The sequence below is a fragment of the Vicugna pacos genome, chromosome 3 (assembly GCF_048564905.1).
Source record: "Vicugna pacos chromosome 3, VicPac4, whole genome shotgun sequence".
Taxonomy (NCBI): domain Eukaryota; kingdom Metazoa; phylum Chordata; class Mammalia; order Artiodactyla; family Camelidae; genus Vicugna; species Vicugna pacos.
In genome coordinates, this window is record NC_132989.1 from 22,361,548 (window position 1) to 22,380,844 (window position 19,297).

The 19,297-nt window shown below is 42.0% G+C and overlaps 2 protein-coding genes across 3 annotated transcripts; both read right to left on the bottom strand.

The window, feature by feature from the left end:
• Window positions 1–6,111: 6,111 nt before the first annotated feature.
• On the bottom strand, window positions 6,112–11,462 carry ZMAT2 (zinc finger matrin-type 2). Its single transcript, XM_006204536.4, has 6 exons — window positions 11,339–11,462; window positions 10,915–11,008; window positions 9,765–9,888; window positions 8,476–8,549; window positions 7,895–8,040; window positions 6,112–7,180 (listed from the first exon to the last, which is right to left on the bottom strand). Exons 1-6 carry the CDS (start codon window positions 11,450–11,452, stop codon window positions 7,037–7,039), a joined length of 696 nt encoding a protein of 231 aa, XP_006204598.2. The 5' UTR covers window positions 11,453–11,462; the 3' UTR covers window positions 6,112–7,036.
• Window positions 11,463–12,194: 732 nt separating this feature from the next.
• Window positions 12,195–19,288, bottom strand: HARS2 (histidyl-tRNA synthetase 2, mitochondrial). Of its 2 annotated transcripts, none has more exons than XM_015239477.3 (13): window positions 18,998–19,288; window positions 17,531–17,605; window positions 16,909–17,028; window positions 16,723–16,818; window positions 15,949–16,014; window positions 15,675–15,782; window positions 15,318–15,416; window positions 14,918–15,011; window positions 14,424–14,551; window positions 14,090–14,332; window positions 13,787–13,903; window positions 13,419–13,565; window positions 12,195–13,010 (listed from the first exon to the last, which is right to left on the bottom strand). In XM_015239477.3, the coding sequence occupies exons 1-13, from the start codon at window positions 19,214–19,216 to the stop codon at window positions 12,951–12,953; spliced, it is 1,572 nt and encodes a 523-aa protein (XP_015094963.2). In that variant the 5' UTR covers window positions 19,217–19,288; the 3' UTR covers window positions 12,195–12,950. The 2 variants fall into 2 exon arrangements, with proteins under 2 accessions (XP_015094963.2, XP_006204605.2); XM_006204543.4 differs by having other exon boundaries at window positions 15,889–16,014.
• Between the last annotated feature and the right edge of the window lie 9 nt (window positions 19,289–19,297).

Below are 19,297 nucleotides of genomic sequence, written 5' to 3' on the forward strand. Positions count from 1 at the left end.
AACCTAAATGACCACTGATAGATGGACAAAGATGTGGTGTATACACACACACACACACACACACACACACATGCATATATACATCAAGCAATGTTACTAAGCCATAAAAAAGAATGAAATCTTGCCATCTTTTGATAATATGGATGGACCTAAAGGATACTATGCTAAATGAAATAAGTCAGACAAAGACAAATACCTATGAGTTCATTTACATGTGGAATCTAAAAAGCAAAACAAATGACTGAACAGCAAAACAGAAACAGAGTCACAAATACAGAGAACAAACAGGTGGCTGCCAGAAGGGAGACGTGTGGGGAGATGAGGGAAATAGATGAGGGAGATTAAGAGGTACAAATTTCCCATTACAAAATAAATGAGTCATAGGTATGAAATGTTAAGTGTGAGGAATATAGCATATAAGAATGTAAAATCTTGGTATGGTGATAGGTGGGTAACTAGACTTATGGTGCTGGTGATTATTTTGTAATGTATAGAAATATCAAATCACTATGTTGTGCACCAGGAAATAAAACAGTATTGTAGATAAATTATATTTTGAAGACAAACAAACTCTTAGAAAAAGAGATCATATTTGTGGTTACCAGAAGCAGGAGGTGGAGGGAAGAGTTATTGGATGAAGGTAGTCAAAAAGTACAGACTTCCAGTTACTGGGATGTTATGTGCAACATGTTAAATATAATTAGCAATGCTTTATGTTACATATAAAAGTTGTAGAGAGACTAAATCCTAATAGTTCTCATCGCAAGGAAAATATTTTTTCTTTCTCTTTTAATTTTGTATCTATATGAGATGATGTTCGCTTAGCTTATCATGGTAATCATTTTATGATGTATGTAAGTCAAATCATTATGCTGTACACTTTAACCTTACACGGTGCTTTATATCCATTATATCTCAATAAAACTAGAAAGAAAAAAATTTTAAGAAAAAAAAAGAGCTGGCTTCCAGGTTCCCACAGAATAATGCCAGCCACCTAAATAAAAACAAACAAATGAACAAAAAGAAAGCTAATAAAACCACCTATGACTACAGCATAATTTGGAGACAGAGAATATTATAAACTTTATTCTACATATAAACTGGTGACTATATAGCCAAAATCAGCAGATTCAGTTACAAAGCCATGCTATTGAAGAGAGGCCAAGATGGTATAGAAGATTAGAGAGCAACAAAGGTCTAGCAATGGTGGAAGACAGATAGAGTCACCACTAGAAAAAGAGAGTCCCAGCTTGAGGGGGAAAGGCTGACAATACGACTGAGACCTGATGGATGAGAGGAACTGAGGACTCTAAGAGAAGGTCTTAAAGTGTTTAAGACTAGAAATGACAGTCTTGAGAAGGCATCTCGTCTGGAGGAAAGAGGTGACTTGAAGGGGAGGTATCCCTTGAGGGCTTGATGGTGAAGATAAAGAAAACAAGGCGTGAAAATGAAAACCACCAGAGAAATGAAAGAGAATCACAAAACCAGAAGACCCATCAACCTGGCCTCCACTCCACAAAATACCTTTTATTTGGAAAAGATGCACTTCATCCTACCTACAGAAGAGGGCACTCTCGAACTAAGAAACCTAATAAAGCACCCAACTGCCTGCCTCATTTGCAGTTGCTAAAACTGGAAAGTAGACATTTAGAATGAACAGAAAATAGTAGGCTTAATATTATACAAAGACAACAAAAAAAATGGGGATAAATATTCTTTCAAAACTAACCATGAAACAGGAAAACTGAAATACAATACTCCAACCTGAATTAAATAACCTTAAACAGTCATGGTGATATGAAAAACAGTGAATCAGAAAAGTAATTCAGTACAAAATGGACAAAAACCAAAAAGTTGTAAGACAAGAGTTAGTCAAAATCAAGAGAAAATTAACAAAAAGTAAAATCATCTCAGGAAAACAAAAGACTAAATTATAAGATGTCCAAGAGGAAGAGATTTTACTTAAAATACAATAACTGGTTTTGACGAAAGGAATTGAAACAGCCAGGAAAAAGTTTAAAAATCAAGAAACCAGTAAGAAGGATCAGAAAGTGCTAGATACAGAGGCAAAGAGGACCCAACATATATTACAGTCCCTGTAGAAGAAAAACAAAATAATGGAACAGATGTAATATTCAAGAAAACTTCCTAGAAGTAAAACTTCAATCTACACATCAAAAAGGTCTTCCAAGGACCAAAGAAAATAGTATGGAATGGTCAATTCTAAGGTATCTTAGAAAATTAATTAGATTTGAAAGAAAAAAAATCCTTTGGGCCTCAGGGAAAAAGACCAAATCATTTAGGAAGGAAACAAAATCAGGTTGGTATCAGGTTTCACAACACACAAAGGAAAGCAGCAATGAATTTTTTTTTAGTACAGTTACAATGTGTCAATTTCTGGCATACAGCACAATGTCCCAGTCATGCATATACATACATATATTCTGCAATGAAGTTTTTAAATGCCCACAGGAAAAAAGTGAGAACCAAGATTTTATATCTAGCCTATCATTTCCTTTAAGTACTAAGGCTATAGAAAATCAGTTTTAAATAAGCAAAACTCACCAGAAATTAACACAACATTGTAAACCGACTATACTTCAATTTAAAAAAAATTTTTAAATAAACATGCAAGAATTCAGAATACTGTACGCTGGAGCCTCTTCTGAGGAATTTACTAGAGAATGAGCTTCATCCACCTTAGAACTAACAGGAAAATTCAGAAAGCATTAACTATACTAATAAGTTGTAGATCTCTGACTAAAATAAAGGTGGTAACAAGGATGGGAAAATAATATGCAAGTTGTTTTTTGAAAGTAACCTCTCTCAAATTGGGAGAGGAAGGGGAAAATGAAGTGAAATAATTGACTGTTACATAAATAATAGAAGGGAGTTAAAATGTAGCTGACAAACGAAATAACGCAGCCCCTGTAAGGAAAAGTTATTTGAGGACTTAGAAAAGATACCAGTATAACAGTTAAGCACTGGAACAAAAACAAACATAAACATCAAAAGTAATTTTAAAAGCAAGTTTTTTGTGTTGGGTTTTTTTGTTTGTTTGTTTTGTTTTTTAGTACTTCCTTACTTTCTGGAACTACTAGATGAATCCAAGATGCTCCCAGTTCATCTCTGTATTTCCTTCCCCTGTCCTAGCATCAGCTATTTCTGCAAGCAACCCTAGTTCCTGGTTGAAAGGGAGCTGAATACCCGCTGGAAAGTTGGTTGCTTTGGCGCTCCCGTCAGGGGAGGAGTCTGAAAAACGCTCTCTCCAAGCTAGGAAAGAACTGGGACAGCAAAAGAGATTGCTTTTTGGGGAAAGCAAAATGGCAAAAGGACTGGAGAGCGCCCGCGGGTCTCGAACCACCCCCGAGAGGGTAATTAAATTGCTTGTCAGGCGAAGGAACCGCTGAGCTAAAGCCAGCCCGAGCACGCCCTCTGGATTATATTAACTTGACTAGTGAGAAAGGCATACGTCACAATAAACCAAAGAGGATAGACGTGATCCAGACTGACTCAGCGTCCAAACGAACTGCCCTATCTGATCACCCACCCCCAATTCAGACACTTGAAGAGTGCCCATCTGAGGACACACAGCAGTGTCAAGGACCCAGGTCTCCCCTACCAGCAAGTGAGCTCTTCCGCGGTTGCTTCTGGGCTTACTCTCTCCCTCCGTGCCGCCGCAGTCACCTGGTCCACAAGGCTCTGGTCGCCTCTTCACACCTCTCCGCTCCCCTGACAACCACAGGGTCCAGCACTCTGTGATCTGATCAACTTTCACAGTGCCTTGAATCAGTAGAGTGGAATCTTTACACGCTGCAAATTGTTATTTCAGGCTTTATTTTGGAACTTTGCGGTTAAACTACATAAACCCCACAGCTCCTCTCCCAGGTGTTATACAGTTCCCAGGTGTTATTAGTATTACTTCTGTTAATATTTTTTAAAATTATTCTAAACCACACACGAACACCCTATTCCTTTTATGTATCCTGTAAACAGATAACCTTTCTCACCCCACAATTCCTACTTTTCTCCAGTTAATGATTACGATTTCAGTGTGTATTCCTCCAGTTCTTTTCCTCAATCTATATATTTAACTATACACATTTTTTTTTATGACTGGGAGTGAGGGAGGCCTTACTGGGGATTGGTTTGTTGGGTATTATTTTTGTGTTTGTTTACTTAACAGTATGTCTTGGAGACCTCTGTCAGTACATTGAGTAGATCTAATTCATACATATTGTAATGACTGCATTATACTCAAGTATAAATGGACCAGTTTTATTTTAAATGTTTCACTATTATAAACAAAGCTGCAGTAAACATCTTTGCATGCATATGTACACATAAGCAAGTCTGTTCTTAGGATACTTAGATGAGTAGAATTGCTGGATTAGTCTTCACAATTAAATTTTTGGAGTTCTAGAAGAGATGCAAGAGGCCCTGGGGGTGCTTGAAACCAGAGTCATCTGAAGCCATACAGATCTTTTGTTCTGTAAATACTTCAACCAGCAATTCCAACAGAATGCAAATTCCATGACAGCTGGGGACTTGATGCCTTGCTAACAAGGCCTAGAACATGTTCAGCACCTCAGACTCATTGAATGAACACTCATGTAGACAGGTCACAGGCATGTTTCTCAACTAGAATGCAAAACTTTCTTGGATTTTAGTGAACACAAACATCAAAACTTCCAGAGATGTGAGTTCTCTGGGATTGCTCTGGACTCCTAAATTTCCATCCCATTTCCTTCCCACCCTCCCTTTTTTAAGTCACCAACTTGAGCCCCTCCAAACACCCATGACCTAGACAGACCCCCTGGAGACTCAAACCACTTGCCTGTCCCAAGAGAATTTAGAAACTGGAATTCAGAACTGCTTTTTAGTAGAGATGATCAGAAGTCAGATTTTGCTGGTATCAAAAAGGGAGGGAAATCGCTTGAGGCCAAAGTTGAATTAGTTGCCTGATGAATAGTGAACCATGGAAGGAACTCAGCTCACTGACATATTCTCCAGCCTGCCTTGAAAAGGAGAACAAAAGGATCCCGTTGACAAGGGCAGATTCTTACCCAAGGACCTGTAGAACACATAATCCTGCCAAGGAAAGCACCAACTAATCTGCCTGCAGTGGCCAAATATTTTATGAGAAACTGAGCCAGGCCTTAAGCCAGTAGATAAAGATACATTCACAGTGTTTCCAGTGGCAAGATTCAGCATTAGAAGTAAGTTAGACAAAATGAATGCCTGACAGCAAGGGAATTTTGCACAAAAGTCCAGACTATGGTACTCTGGGGGACCCACAAGTGATCTGATTCAGATGCTACATAAAGTTGTATGAGGGACTAGATGAGGCACAGAATGTCAACAAGCCATATGGTAGCAGCCTTGTTAACCCAAAGAGAGCCTATTTAGCAGGATATAGAATCAGCTATAAGTTGTTACAGAATTCACCTGCTTACAGTTGTGTAACTATCATGTTTGGTTTTTTTTTTTTTTTAATTTAAGGGGCTTTTATTCCCCCCCTGCATCCCTGGGACCTGGCACAGTACCTGACCCAGGGAATATCAAAGTTGTTTTGGCTTTAGTTATTAACCAGTCTGTGCCATCTAATTCTCAAATTAGACCAAAGGGAAGGCAGCTTCTCAAAGGCTCTCAGTGGGGCTGGGAGGAGGAATTCTACCCCACCCCACTCTGGGAGACACAGATATCCTTAGTTGTCCCAACTTGGAGAGGAGATGCTGCTAGCATCTAGCGAGCAGAGGCTAGGGATACTCTAAACCTCCTGCAATGCACAAGGGAGCACCCACAACAAAGAATTATCCAGTCCAAAATGTCAACAGTGCAAAAACTGAGTAACCCTGTGCCTAGCCTAACAGCAGATAGTAAGGAAAACACTAAGCTTTCAGCCCTGAGCTCTGCTATTCCAAAAATAAAAGATTAAAGGAGGCTAAAATTACAGGAAAAGTTTTGTTCAGACTCCTCCAGACACAGATCCCATCAGAGGAAAATAGAACTCATGTTGAAGGAACCTAGAAAAAAAGTGACAGGGCTCAAATGAAGGGACAATTTCAAAAGAGTAAGTGTGGGAAAGAAAAAACAATACACAGGGAAGAATATGGAATGTTCCCACCAAATATGAAATAGGCCCAGTCAATGCCATTTATTATACATGTTGAACAGCCTCTGAGACCCAAGGGCTCCCATATGAGGTTTTCTCCTTTTTCTTTTTTGCATCAAACAGGTTCTTCCAAGAGCCTGCTTACAAGGAAGACAAAAACAATCCTCAATAAAATCAAACAAACAGGAAAAGGTGAACAGTCTACATGTGAAAAACAAAGGTTAAAAAACTCAGCAGACAAATACCACACCAAACACTCATCCCGTTTAATTTCCTGTTACATGCTCTGAGGAAGCCGAGATAACCAGGCTCCAAGGCAGCAATGCTCTGAAGCTCTTGCTCAGGCTCCCTCTATGTGACAGATTCATGCACACACACCTGCACACACCACTGACCCAGGCAGAGGTACACATGCATGCACAGTGGCCAGAGAACCACGGCGGGGGAGGTGGGAAGTGAGGGGAGAATGGGGAAAGCAGGGGTCAGTCAAGGATATGTTATCAACTGGAAAGTGGGGACCCAGAGAACCTTTCTGCTGTAGGCTAAACAAGAGTCAAAATTAAAACAAAGGCAGAACACAGGATAAATGTAGGATGTTCAGATAAGAGAATGAAGAGATGAAGAGAGGGGGAAAGATGCAGGGAGAGTTTCAGGAAAGCAGCCTCAGAAGAGGAGGTTTTTCTTTATTGGGAACTTGGATGGTCAGAGGTCCTGTGACTCCAGTGATATACTGAGGCTGAAGGAATATGCCACAGAGTATTCCTCTGCATCCTGTGCTCTCTCCCAAGGCAGAGGGCAACCACAAACACCCACCCTCTAGCCCTCCCCATTGCCACTCTTAAGGATTTCCCAAGTACCTCCCAAAAAATGATGCCCACACACACAAAGTTAGGCCCAGCAAAAAGCCAGGCATAGAAAGCCTCAGTAACTCTTCTTGGTGGAACCAAAACCAGAGAAGCCCATCACAGCTGCCATTTCATCATCCTCCTCAAATGTCAAGTCCTCCTCAGCCCTCCTTTTCTTCTCCTTCTGTTTCTCTTTCTTGTAGGCTTTGGCCTTTTCCTCCTAGAGGGGAAATCACTCAGAATCAGTTCAGAATCCTGAGCCAAATGTTGTTGAAAGAGACAGGTAGCTTACTTGTTATCTTTAGAAGAAAATAATTAAACACAAAGTAAAATTTCAAAAGCAGAGGAAAAGCCACGGTAAAGATTATAAGGGAAAAGAAAGAGAAGTTTGAGCCTGTGGAGAGCACTTCTCAATCCAACATCCCAGTTCATCTTTAGTTCTTAAGGTGATGGAAGCAAAGCCATATAATGAGAACTAGCATTCTGGGGCATACAGTACAAGCTAGGAACTGGTCTAAAAGCTTTATGTATATTATATATGAAGGTCTCTATACGGGAAAATGGAGGCACAGAAAGTTTATATAGCTTGCCCAAGATTCACAGCTAGTAAGTGGAGGAAACAGAATTCTGACCCAGTCAGCCTGGTTCCACAGGCCTACTGGGGAATAGGTGCACTTAGTTAGTTGCTCCTATAGTTTAAAAATATATATATATCGCCTAGAGAGTCCAGAAAAAAAAGATAGCTTTAGAGCCATTTCCTTCAGATCATGAGAGTCTCAAACAAGGGCAATGAATGTTTCCCTTAATAAACAGAAATTCAGGAGATAAAACTCTCCTTTTGGGGTGGGAATGGAATGAGGAAAAAAGCCTTCCCATGATTCATAATATAAAATTCAAAGCTGGGGAGTGGAGAGAGAAGGATAGTAGAGCATACCTCTTCTCTGAGCTCCTTCATCCTTTCCTCAAAATCATAATCTTTCTGCTTCTCTTCCATCTTCTTCTTGTTGACTTCAAAGCGTTTCTTTACCTGATCCAAGGTGGAACGTTCCACACGCATAGACATGCCTAGGTTTCGCTGATCTAGGTGGGGTCAAAAGTTAAGAAGGTAAGGTCGTTACAACATCCTAATCCCCTCAAAAAGTCTTTTCCAGACATTAAAAAAAATTTCATAAAACACTCAGTAAAAATAATTTGGGCTTAAAAAAAACTCCCATGGCAGCAGCCCCAGGTAACAAGACATAAATGGCTTTCAACTGCCCTTACTAAGCAGATGGACACCAGTGGGGACAGGTGGGCCCAGGAGAAGACCATGAATTAGGCTTGGTGAGAGTCTAGAACAAACTCTCACCTCATGGACTTCAGGAATATTAAATAATGAAGTAAAGTATGGCCTGTACTGAAGCAACTAGAGAATTCCCCACATTAAAAAAAGAGGCCAACAGAAACTACCCTCTCCCCCACCACACCTACAAAACCCAATCTCAGACCCAGTAACAAACTACCTCCAAGCCTTACGTTTCTTTCCATTAATGTGATCCAGGAAGTTGATAGAGTCTTTCACCACACAGTCACAGACATTGCAGTAATATCTAGCAAACAGAAAGAAATAGCACTAGGGTCAAATCTGGTTGTAAGGATTTTATCATTTTTCAACCAAGAATCTCATATTTTTAGGTAAGAGTTCTTTTTAGAAGAAAGAGACAATTCTCACTGCCAACTTCCAACATAGCCCCCACAATGATCCCACCCTCCCAGTATTCCTACACTATATAGGCCCTTCCCCATTTGTACCAGGGTTAGTCTGTGTGATCAACAAAATATGTTAAAAACGATGTTATGTCACTTTCAAGATTAGGTTAGTAAAAAAAAAAAGAACATGTGGCTCTGTCTTAGTCTGTGCATTTGGATTGCTTGCTCTGGGGAAGCCACTTGCTTTGTTGTGAATAGCACTATGAAGTGGCCCATGGAGCACGGAAGTGAGGCCTCCGAACTAAAGCCACATAAGAGAGCTTGGAAACAGATCCTCCAGCCTCACTTATACCTCAGAGGAATGCAGACCCAGCTGATATCTCAATGGCAGCTTTGTTACAGACCCTGAGCCAAAATCACCTAGGCATACCTTTCCCAGATTCCGTACCCACAGATATTATGAGCTATCTGTTATGCTGCTAAATTTTGGGTTAATGTATTATTTCATATAGCAATAGATAACTAACACAAAGAGGAATGACAACAGTGGGTTTACTAAGCAGCTCAGAAAAGTGTCATTCATTGCTATCTGTGTTATCCTTCTGCTGAAAAACCTAACTGGACAGAAAAGTAGTTATGGGCAAAAAGATGAAGAGTTTTTGTGGGGACCCTTCTTCCTAAAGGTTATAGTCTTGGTCTCAGAACAATGTGCACAACCAAGAAATCCATAAAAACTACAACCATTGCACCCATTCTGGAAGCTCAACCCCCTTTATTCACTCTCAGCTGCTCCTGGGCTCCACTGTAGCTTCACCTAATTTCTTCCCTAGAAATCGCCTCAGTAGTCCATTGCTTCATTTCTTCCTCTGGCAGGAGAACAAACAATCCTTTTTAAGATATTAAGAAATAGCTATAGTGCTAAAGAAGAAACCTATAGAGTGACCCCTCGTAGAGACACTATTATGCTAACATGAGACCTCAGAGGACAAAAGATGGAATTATAGGAAACAAGGCTGTTATTCTGGGGCCAAGGACATTGCTCAACACTTCCTAAAACCCACAGATAGTTTATTAGACTTAGTCTTGGTTGCAGAGAAAGACAAAAAGCCACTCACCCTCCCATCTCAGATTGTGGCGTGGTCTTGGTAATGACAATTGTCTTCCCGAGTTTGGATTCCAGGTCCACCTTGTAGTCCCTATGCCGGAGAAGCTCCCGCTTGACTGGCTGCACTGGTTTTCCTGAAATATAATGGGGAAAGAAGTCCCTTCTTTATTAGTGTTCTTTAATCAGAAAGGAAAAGAAATGCATGAAACACAAAATTCAGAGGTCTACTTTCATCTCTTTTTTGAAACCTGAAGCAAGGGACACAATGGGCACTTCTAGAAGCAGCTAGGGAGAATCTCAACACAGGAAAAATGATTAGCAATGCTTAACTCTCTACATCTTTTCTCCATTTTAAAGCTAACAAGCCTAAAAGCAATGGTTTTTTTTAATCATGAATTAACTGAACTGAAAGGAGCAGTTCTGCATTTTCACAAAAAGCCACCTTTTAAAAGAAGAGCAAGACCACTCAGTAATGCTTTCAAACAGATACACCAAGCATAACACAGAAAGGAGTGTTCTGAGAGCTAGGGAAAATTTTTAAAGGGGGATCAACATTTAGGAAATTATCTGTTACACGCCGAACACTATTGTACAAATTACATAAAAACTAAAAGGATTAATGTATGCAAGGCAGTGTTGAAGTAAAGTAGAAGAAGAATGGACAAGTTTGAAAACACGTAAGAAAATAAGACATTTCTTTTCGTATAGTGGAACCTCTGTTTAGGAGAGGAGCACCATTTCCCTGACATTATGTAAGGCACAGAGAACAGAACTAAGCAGAAGCTGAAACAATCCCATGTTCCCTGATGAAGGAAAGAGAAGCTCTTCAACAGCAGTAATACACAGCACCAAATCACACCACTTGACTTCTCTGTCACTACTAACGATTCCCACTCCCTTCTCCGTACTTGGGGAAAGTACTAAATGAACCAAGCAAAGGGAGGGCAAGGAAGCAGAGAACCACAGAACTGGAAAGCACCTCAAAACTGCTTCAGTTCATCTCCTTGCTCTCATACCTGAAGAAATCGAAGATTAGGGAGGCAATGCTCTGCCAGAGGTTACACAGGTTAGGGGGACAGCGCATTTCAACTCCCCACCCACACTCTCCAGCCATTGCATCCTCTACAACACACTTAGCACTTGATAGAGCAGACACCCACCATCCTTCTTTTCTCTCTCTTCCGTGAGCCTCTTCTCGGCGAGCTTCTCATACTCATCTTTGTCCCACTTTCGGCGAAAGTCCAAGTTTTTTGTCTGTGGGGAAAAGGTGCTCAAGATTCGTCGCTAATCGTGTCTGACCCCTGGAAAAACGGCAGGAGCCGCGTCCTCGCTGCCAAAGCGGCCTGGGGACCTGGGAGAGGGAAACCTCTCCGGGCAGCACCAGGAGGCTGAGGTTGCCTCAGGACCCCAACCAGAGACCTCCCGATTCCACTGACCCTGTGCCAAGGCCTTACGGGGCAGCTCTTGAACCGGGGCCATTAGACCGCGAGGAGGTGTCAGGACTCAGTCCGGCGTAGGATATTCAGGGCGGAGAAACCCCCTCAACCCCCCACCCTAAACCTCCTCCTCACACACAACACCTACCCCGCTGCCGGACGCCATCTTCACTGCGAAGTGAATGGGAAGCCGGAAAATGCCGCAAAAAGCAGCCTTGAGCCGTAAAGCAAGCTGGCCTCCAATAAGCTTAGAGTCTCGCATTCTAAACGAGCTAAGCACTGGAGGGCTCCTAAAACCGGATTGTCGGCCCCGCCTCGGCTCCAAGGAAATGGCGCATGCGCAAAAAGAGTATGAAGCAACACGGAAGTAAGGGCGCCTGCAAGCGTTTTTCTACCCTGGCTTTCAAAACCACCATATATTCAACTGTTCTATTTCACAAAAGAGGAAAATGAGGTTCAGATCAGTACTTTCTGATCTGGTCTAATCAACCTGCGTGAGATGCCAAGAGTTTCCAAACCTCCTTTCAGGCCAAAGTGCTGTTATTAGGGGCTCTAGATGCTTCATTTCTCTGTAGATATGGCCCCATTGCACCCAAGTGTTTGGAAAGGCTGCAACCTTACCAACGCACTTACAGAAAGAGCTTTTTGCATTTTGTCTCTTTATCTTGAAGCTATTACCCTTTGGTTAACTCACTTTTCCTTCAACTGAGAAACATTACAGTCATTCAATCTATAGGGCACAATTTCATCAACACGATCAACTTGGGAAGGCCAGCCTCCAGCAACGCTCTAGGGTGAAGAATTCTAACAGATGCCTCAGTATATACTGATTTAGTGACATGACTGTATCTCCAAGTTGGGGAGAGGGGGAACTGTGGCTGATCCCTTCACTGAATACAGAAGCATCACACCAGGGAGGTTACTTCTAGCTCACAGAATCCTCCAGTGTACATTTTCTATGGCCTATGCAAGCCAATCCCTTGATGACAGATTACCCAAACTACTACATTTAATATTTTATTTAATAAATTACACAACCACTTCTAGAACAGCCACCTCCACAGCAGGACATGGAATAGTCAGAGCAGTGATTCTGGCACAGGTAATGGTCTCCAAAAATCTCAAAAGGTCAGATTTCCATCTTGTGAGGTCACCTATTAAGTTCAATATTCAAGATTATTAAACAGACAGCCTCACCCTGCTATTATTAACAGTGGATAGGCTAGAAAGATGCCACATGAATTTGGGCACTGCTATGCCATTGGAATAGCATCCCTGTCCTCAAACAAAACAGAAAGTAGTCATTACCTCTCCTCACTGTCTCCCAAAAACTCCCTGGACAGGTCAAGGGCAGACTGTGAACAAACTCCCCAAAATCTGGTTCAGAAGCCAGAATGGAAGGCTAAGTATTTGACTTCTGATCTCAATAGTTCAGAATCCTCTCAACCTGAGGGGACTTTCCCAGAGACTTGTTCACAGCAATCAACTCAGCACCTGTTGGCAGCATTCAATGGCATTTCAAATCCACTCTTCAATTACAGCATGTCTCTTTCACATACCAGCCATCTGCGCCCATGCAGTATAGCTGCTCACACTAGCCCAGGAGTCCTCAGGGACTTCTACAGTTCTGTGCCCAGGAAGGATGGAGGATGCAGAGGCACTTGTCACCCATCCTGGCCAGCAGTTGTAAAGTCCATCAAGAACTCAGTGGTAGATGAAACCTTTTTTACAAAGAGCAGCAGATGGCATTCAGGCAAGGATCAAGACTTGGACAGTTGCTTCTGAATTTCAGCCACAAGATTTTCCCGTTTAATGGCCACCTGAAACATAAGAGAACCCTCATGTGACAAACTAGCAAATGATACTAGTTCCTTAGCCACTGTTTTTCCAGATTCATTTAACTCTGCATCTTCTTCTACTACTTACGTGACCAGTAGAGAGTACTACGGGCTTCAAGCTGACCTGAAGAATGGATGCCTTTTTGACTAAAGGGATTCAAACACCTGAAGTATGTCTATTTTGTTGATTAGTCTTGAAATACCCATTGAGATTTCATTTGTCCTTTTCCCCACCCAGCCAATACTCAGTGGCTACAACTGTTGCCTGGGTGGGAGCTCAATCACTATAACCCTGGAGATATTTCCTCAGCCAGAGTATACATGTTTCTTAAGGAATCTAAGAAAGGTAGAAACACTTGGTCCCTTCTATTTCTGCCTGCCTCAACTTACCTCCTCCCTGCTGGCCACTGAACGGAGTTTGATGACCCCTTCCTTCAGTTCTTGCTCACCAATAATGACCATCAGGGGAATGCCCATGTTTTCACAGTAGTGCAGTTGGGTTAGTAGTTTAGGGTTGTTCTTATACATCAGCTCTGCCTGAAAAGGTTGAAGAATAGGAGGTTTAGAAGTGGTCACACCACTCAAAACCCAGGAGCAAGCATATCCAAAGAAGTAAGTAGCTAGACCTCTTACTCTAAGAAGATACTCTAGTGAACATTAGAAAGGTCTTGAGTTCCATCCTAGGCATAAGTTGGAAATGGGCCTGGTGCCTGAATTCCACATATACCTAGACAGTTTGGATATTAACTCCACCATACCTTGATCCCAGCATCCCAAAGCTCTGCAATTAGCTTCAAACGTTCTTGGAGAAAGTTCTTCTGTGGAGTGGCTACAAACACTTCAGTCTCTGTGGTCCGTATCTTCTCACCAAAAGTCTAATAAAACAGAGAGAGAGAGAGAGAGAGAGAAAATAAAACTAATAAAAATTTCCTTTGCACCAGTAATTCCAAAAATAAAAACTAAAACAAAAAGAATCATCAGAAAAACAGACCAACTGTACCTCTAGAAACATGAGAGTTTTTAAGGTCTCCAGCCCCACTCGAACCCTACCTAGGACCTACCTTCATCCTCTGCTCCACAATTGAGAAGATTCGCTCTACCCCAATGCTGAGCCCCACACACGGCACCTTGTGGCCTTTGGGGTCAAACATGCCCACCAGCCCATCATAACGCCCACCAGCAGCCACACTGCCCACATTCAGGGGCTCCTCCCCAGCCCGAGCTGAGGTCTGTAGCAGCACTGCTTCATAGATCACTCCTGTATAGTAGTCCAGGCCCCGAGCCAGGCTCAGGTCAAAGGAGATCTGTGGGGATATGGCTCTAGTTAGTTTCAGACAAGACTCAGGACCCTGAGAGCCCCAGATACAGCAGGAGGTCACTTGCAACTCAGCTTACCTTCTCAGCAACTCCAAATAAAGTCAGGTATTCAAATAGCAGCTTCAGGTCTCTCAAGCCCTCTAGGGCATGCTGGTTCTGGGACAGTCCTGAATCCTGGAACATTTGCTCCACCAAAGACACCCCACCTGGAAAGATACGTGGGAGAAATAAGGTCTGTGCTATTCACCCAAATGTGTTTCATCTATATTTATCCCTAATGTGCTCCAGCTAGTCCTCCTCAGTTTCTTACCAAAAGAAAAAAGAAGAAAAGAAAAGAAACAAAGAAAGGAAGGAAGAAATCTTGATCACCTATGACCAGATTCTCTTTCTCTGCCTCCGTCTTTGCCATCTGAGAACATAAACAGGTTAAATAAGTAAAAAAGCATTTAAATTCAGATCAGGCTCTGGAACTTAGCACATTTATGGAAAGGAGATATTTCAGAGGTAGAACCTATACACATATCACCCTCACTCTGGTTCTATCATGTACCTCCGAAAACACTGATTCTTACCATGACATTGAACATAGTCCCCAACTCGATCAGCCACTTCAGGAGCCAGGCCTTTCTTTGCCACCATCTCATGTCTCACATCTTTCCAAGACATCTGCACAAACACCCAAACATTAGCCTAGCCCCAAGATCCTTTTTTCTCTAAATGGAAAAGGACATCTCATTTTCATTCAGTATGTATGTTACAACTAGCTAACACTATATCCAGCAAAATCAGAGGCAGCTTAGGAAATCCAACCATAATCTCAAAACTTAGATCTTGCTTCAGAATGTCTCCTTACCATCCTCCCAGAAATAGCTCACTTTTAGTCACCATCTCCTTATTTTCCTCCAAGAGTATAGAGTTGAGAGCAGGGCAGAAACTCTTATAAGACCTACTGAAGCATGTGTTCTTTGTTACCTTGTCTAGTTTGTCTATCGAGGAGCAGATGGCATGGAATTTGCTTTCAGGAATACCACAGACAGCAAATATCCCATCCAAAATCCGCCGGTCATTGACCTGTGAACTCAAAGGAAGTAACATAAATGCCTTGTCAATGACCTCTCCCTCAAAACAATGGCAGTCCCTACTCTCCAGACTCATAAAAGGGATAGAAAAGAAATTTCACAGGATGACTATATAGATATATATGATATGCAACACCTGTACTAAGAGAGTCCTAGAGCTACAGTTTGAATGGCTGGGGACACCTATGTTTTGAGATTAGCATCAGGCTAAGTCCAGACTTCTCCCCTCAGTCCTCAGCCCTGTTCTTACCTTAATGAGAAAATCCCCCAGCTGCAATCCACTAAGGATTTCACACATGATCTTCAAACACTCTGCATCAGGGATCATAGGGTCAAATTGACCAGCAATGTCAAAATCCTACAGCAAAGAAACAGACAGGAAAAAAAGAAATCACTGAGCAACCAGTTCCATGGGTGTAGCCCACAGAACTATCACACCATGCTTCCTCCACCAGGTCACTTACACACTGGCAGAACTCCCTGTAGCGGCCTTGGACTATGGTTGGGCTCTCTCGCCGCCATACCTTTCCAACATGGTAGCGTTTCATCTTCTTCACTTTATTCATGGCCAGGTAACGAGCAAAAGGGACCTCATATAAATAGGTTAAGGAGGAAGGATACTGATCCAAAATTTAGGCCCAGTGTACAAACATTCGGGAAGACTAGGCCTCTCTCAATTGGATCTCATCCACTAGGATGAGAATAACGATCTTCTCTGTCTGGTTTCCCACTATCTCCAAGGCCAAGCAGGGCTTTGCACTCAATATGTACTAAACAGTGTCAAATGAAGGAAATCCACCTAGCAAAACTTCAAGTTCAGTAGAAAGCAGGGGAAGTAGAGATAAAAATGTCCCAAGAAGATCAAGTCCAGGCCATTCCCTCCCAATTCTCAACTGTCTCAGAACAGTTAAGCTTCAAAACCTGGATTCACCTACAACTCCTATGACAATGTTTCTTAAAGTGTAGGTCTGGGACCACCTGCATCTTAATTACCCAGGTACCTGTTTAAAATGCAGATTGCTGAACTGCACTCCAGCTACAGAATTAAGAATATATGGGGCTGAAGGTCAAGAATCTGTATTTTTGCAAGCTTCCCCAAGGCATTCTGATACACTATAAACTTAAATGACAGTGCTCCAGGCCAGGCTCTGCTGACAGAAATGCTTTCTGGAAGGAACTGGAAGTAAAGGCTGCTGCCAATAAATCCATGGGGTTCCAGAATCACTCTTGTCCCTTTTGTGAGAGAAAGACCTCTAGGTTTGGAAAGATATAAGACAGGAAAGATATCAGAAGGATACAGTAAGGTCATAGCGCAAGGACAACAGCTCTCCACCCTGATCCTTCAGATCATAGATGAGCATGGAGTCCTCTCCATACTTCTCAGTAAGCATTTCCTGCAGAAGTCAAACAGAAAGAGGACTTCAGATCATAGGCTAAAAGCCCTTTGGGAAACGGAGTTCCAGCACTCTTTTTTCTCCTCTTACCTTTAGCTCAAACGCTGGGGTATCCAACCCCTTTGCTCCATGACGTTTAAAGCAGCTAACAACCATATCAAGAATTTTCTCCCTCACAACCATCTGCTGGGGACTAAGATCTCTGGTGCCCTAGAAACCAAAAGGAATCAGAGTGAAAACAAAGACAAAAGCAAGTCCACTTAAGACAAAGAGTTAAACCACTTCTATAATTTAAGGTCTGGAGTTGAAATCTCTTTTGAGTTTAGAGGACTCTGAGCCCCACCCAGTACCTTAAGAATAGTGAAGTTTGAAGTTTATACTGTATAACACAGGGGAATATATACAAGATCTTGTGGTAGCTCACGGTGAAAAAGAATGTGATAATGCATATATGTATGTTCATGTATGACTGAAAAATTGTGCTCTACACTGGAAATTGACACAACATTGTAAACTGACTATAACTCAATAAAATAAAATAAAAATAAAATAAATAAAACAGACAATAAAAAAAATAGTGAAGTTTGTTGCTGTTGTTGTTGCTTTCAGTTTAAATTAAAAAAAAAACATTAAAAGGAGTCAGGAAGAGAAGCAGAGTAGAGAACAGAACTCCAAGGCACTATAATGGACAGGGTGGGGAAAACGACATTACCTTTGGGGTCTTGATAATAAAATTCGATTTCTCTTCATGTGGTTTCAGTTGGGATGTTAACGTTGCCTCTGCAACCTGGCAGAAGAAATGTGAGACACAGCTCCTCTCAATACTAGTGAGACCTGTAGTATCTCTGGCTCTGAGTATCATGCAAAAACTTTTGGCCCTGAGCAACAAGAAGCCTGAACACTATTTTATCTAATCCAATCTCAGCCTACCTGCAAAAACCCAGCTGTATCTACAATATATATGCAATACACATGAGATGAGGTATTTACCATACAAGCTTCCTCAGCATATTTGGAGTCTTTAAATACATGAAATCGTTTAACCACCCAAGAACAATGAAGGCACAGAGCAAACCAACACTGCCACAACCACCACCAACAACCATCTAAAAGTAGGGATTAGTATGATCTCCAGTTCTCAGTTCCTACCCAAAGAGTGAAAATAAGAATTTTTAATAAGGTAGCAATGGTCATTAGGCTCGGAGATAGGGAAAATGTAACTTGAAGACAGAAGAGAACCAGCACAAGAACACAGAACATCTCTGTGGAATGAACAGGAATGGATTTCCTGGGTGAACTAAAAATAATAATAGTGGGGACAGGGTATAGCTCAAAGTGTTAGAGTATTCGCTTAGCATGCAGGAGGTCCTGGGTTCAATCCCCAGTACCTCCTCTAAAAATAAATAAACCTAATTATCTCCCCCTCCAAGAAGAAGAAGAAGAAGTAGTAGTAGTAGTAGTAGTAGTAGTAGTAGTAATAATAGGATGCAGTGACTGCAAACTAAAACAAAAGATCTGAGCCCTGTTGTTCATGATAGCACAAAAGCATCTACCAGGAAGACAATACTGTCTTTCCCAAGGTAAAACAGAATCAGTGATTTTGTTTATTACCAGCAGGCTGAATGCCCTTCCAGAAATATAGAGGGTGTGATAGTTCTATACTTTGGCGGGTTCTATCCTCCAAAGGATGGCAGTTAAAGTCCACAATCCCTCCTCTACGAATCCAAAATCTCTGAAAACTGAAAAAAAAAAAATGGAGGGGGAACCTCATTTTGAGGTAAACTGTAATGCGAATTCAGTCGACTTATGGTCGTTAGTCATCTCACTTAGTAAGAATAGTCATATTTTGCTTAAATTTTTTTTTTAATATTTGACCCTGAGGTTCAGATAAGGGGTTGTGGACCTATATTAAAGTCTCCCTTACTGTGTAGCCATGGGTAAGTCATTTAAGCTTGCACCTCCGTTTCCTCAAATGTAAAATGGAAATAGTAATCCCAACCTCTCACGATTGCTATGAGAATTAAATGACAAAGCATCCTTAAAGGCCTTAACTCCGTGTCGGTACATGGTGGGCACTCAAAAACCGACTGTAATACTGCGGGAGTACAGGCCGCGAGTCAATGCTTTCAAACCTGGAGATCCTGCCCCAACAGACCAGAGCTATCTCAGTCTGGCTCACCTGGCTATGAGAATGGACCGCCCGGATGCACACAGCACCGGGAGGCCGCCGGAGCTGGCCAAGCAGCGAAGCCCAGGCCCTCCTATGAAGGAGTCCGAGCTGGGGCATCATGAGGCAGGAGTCCGACTTTCCGGGACAGGAGGCAAAGGACCTAGGGAGGAGGCAGGCAAGACCCCAAGAAGGGTACAGCGCGCTGTGAAGGCGAAGCCCGAGCACCATAGAGGAGGAGAGCGCTTCCACACCTTCCGAATCCCAAAAGGCACCTCAGGTCCTCTCCTGCTCCCGCCCAGCTTTCGCACT

What these genes read in the sequence shown, in the direction of transcription:
- HARS2 (XM_006204543.4), bottom strand. Translation starts at nt 19,216, where the DNA reads ATGGTGCTCGGGCTTCGCCTTCACAGCGCGCTGTACCCTTCTTGGGGT. An exon ending in TGGGGGATTTTCTCATTAAG is followed by an intron (nt 15,417 to 15,674) that starts GTAAGAACAGGG and finishes TTGAGTTCACAG; the next exon opens with GTCAATGACCGGCGGATTTT. An exon ending in TTTGGGATGCTGGGATCAAG is followed by an intron (nt 13,566 to 13,786) that starts GTATGGTGGAGT and finishes CAACCTTTTCAG; the next exon opens with GCAGAGCTGATGTATAAGAA.
- ZMAT2 (XM_006204536.4), bottom strand. Translation starts at nt 11,452, where the DNA reads ATGCGAGACTCTAAGCTTATTGGAGGCCAGCTTGCTTTACGGCTCAAG. An exon ending in AGATGGCGTCCGGCAGCGGG is followed by an intron (nt 11,009 to 11,338) that starts GTAGGTGTTGTG and finishes TTTTCCCCACAG; the next exon opens with ACAAAAAACTTGGACTTTCG. An exon ending in TGAAGGAGCTCAGAGAAGAG is followed by an intron (nt 7,181 to 7,894) that starts GTATGCTCTACT and finishes TTTCCCCTCTAG; the next exon opens with GAGGAAAAGGCCAAAGCCTA.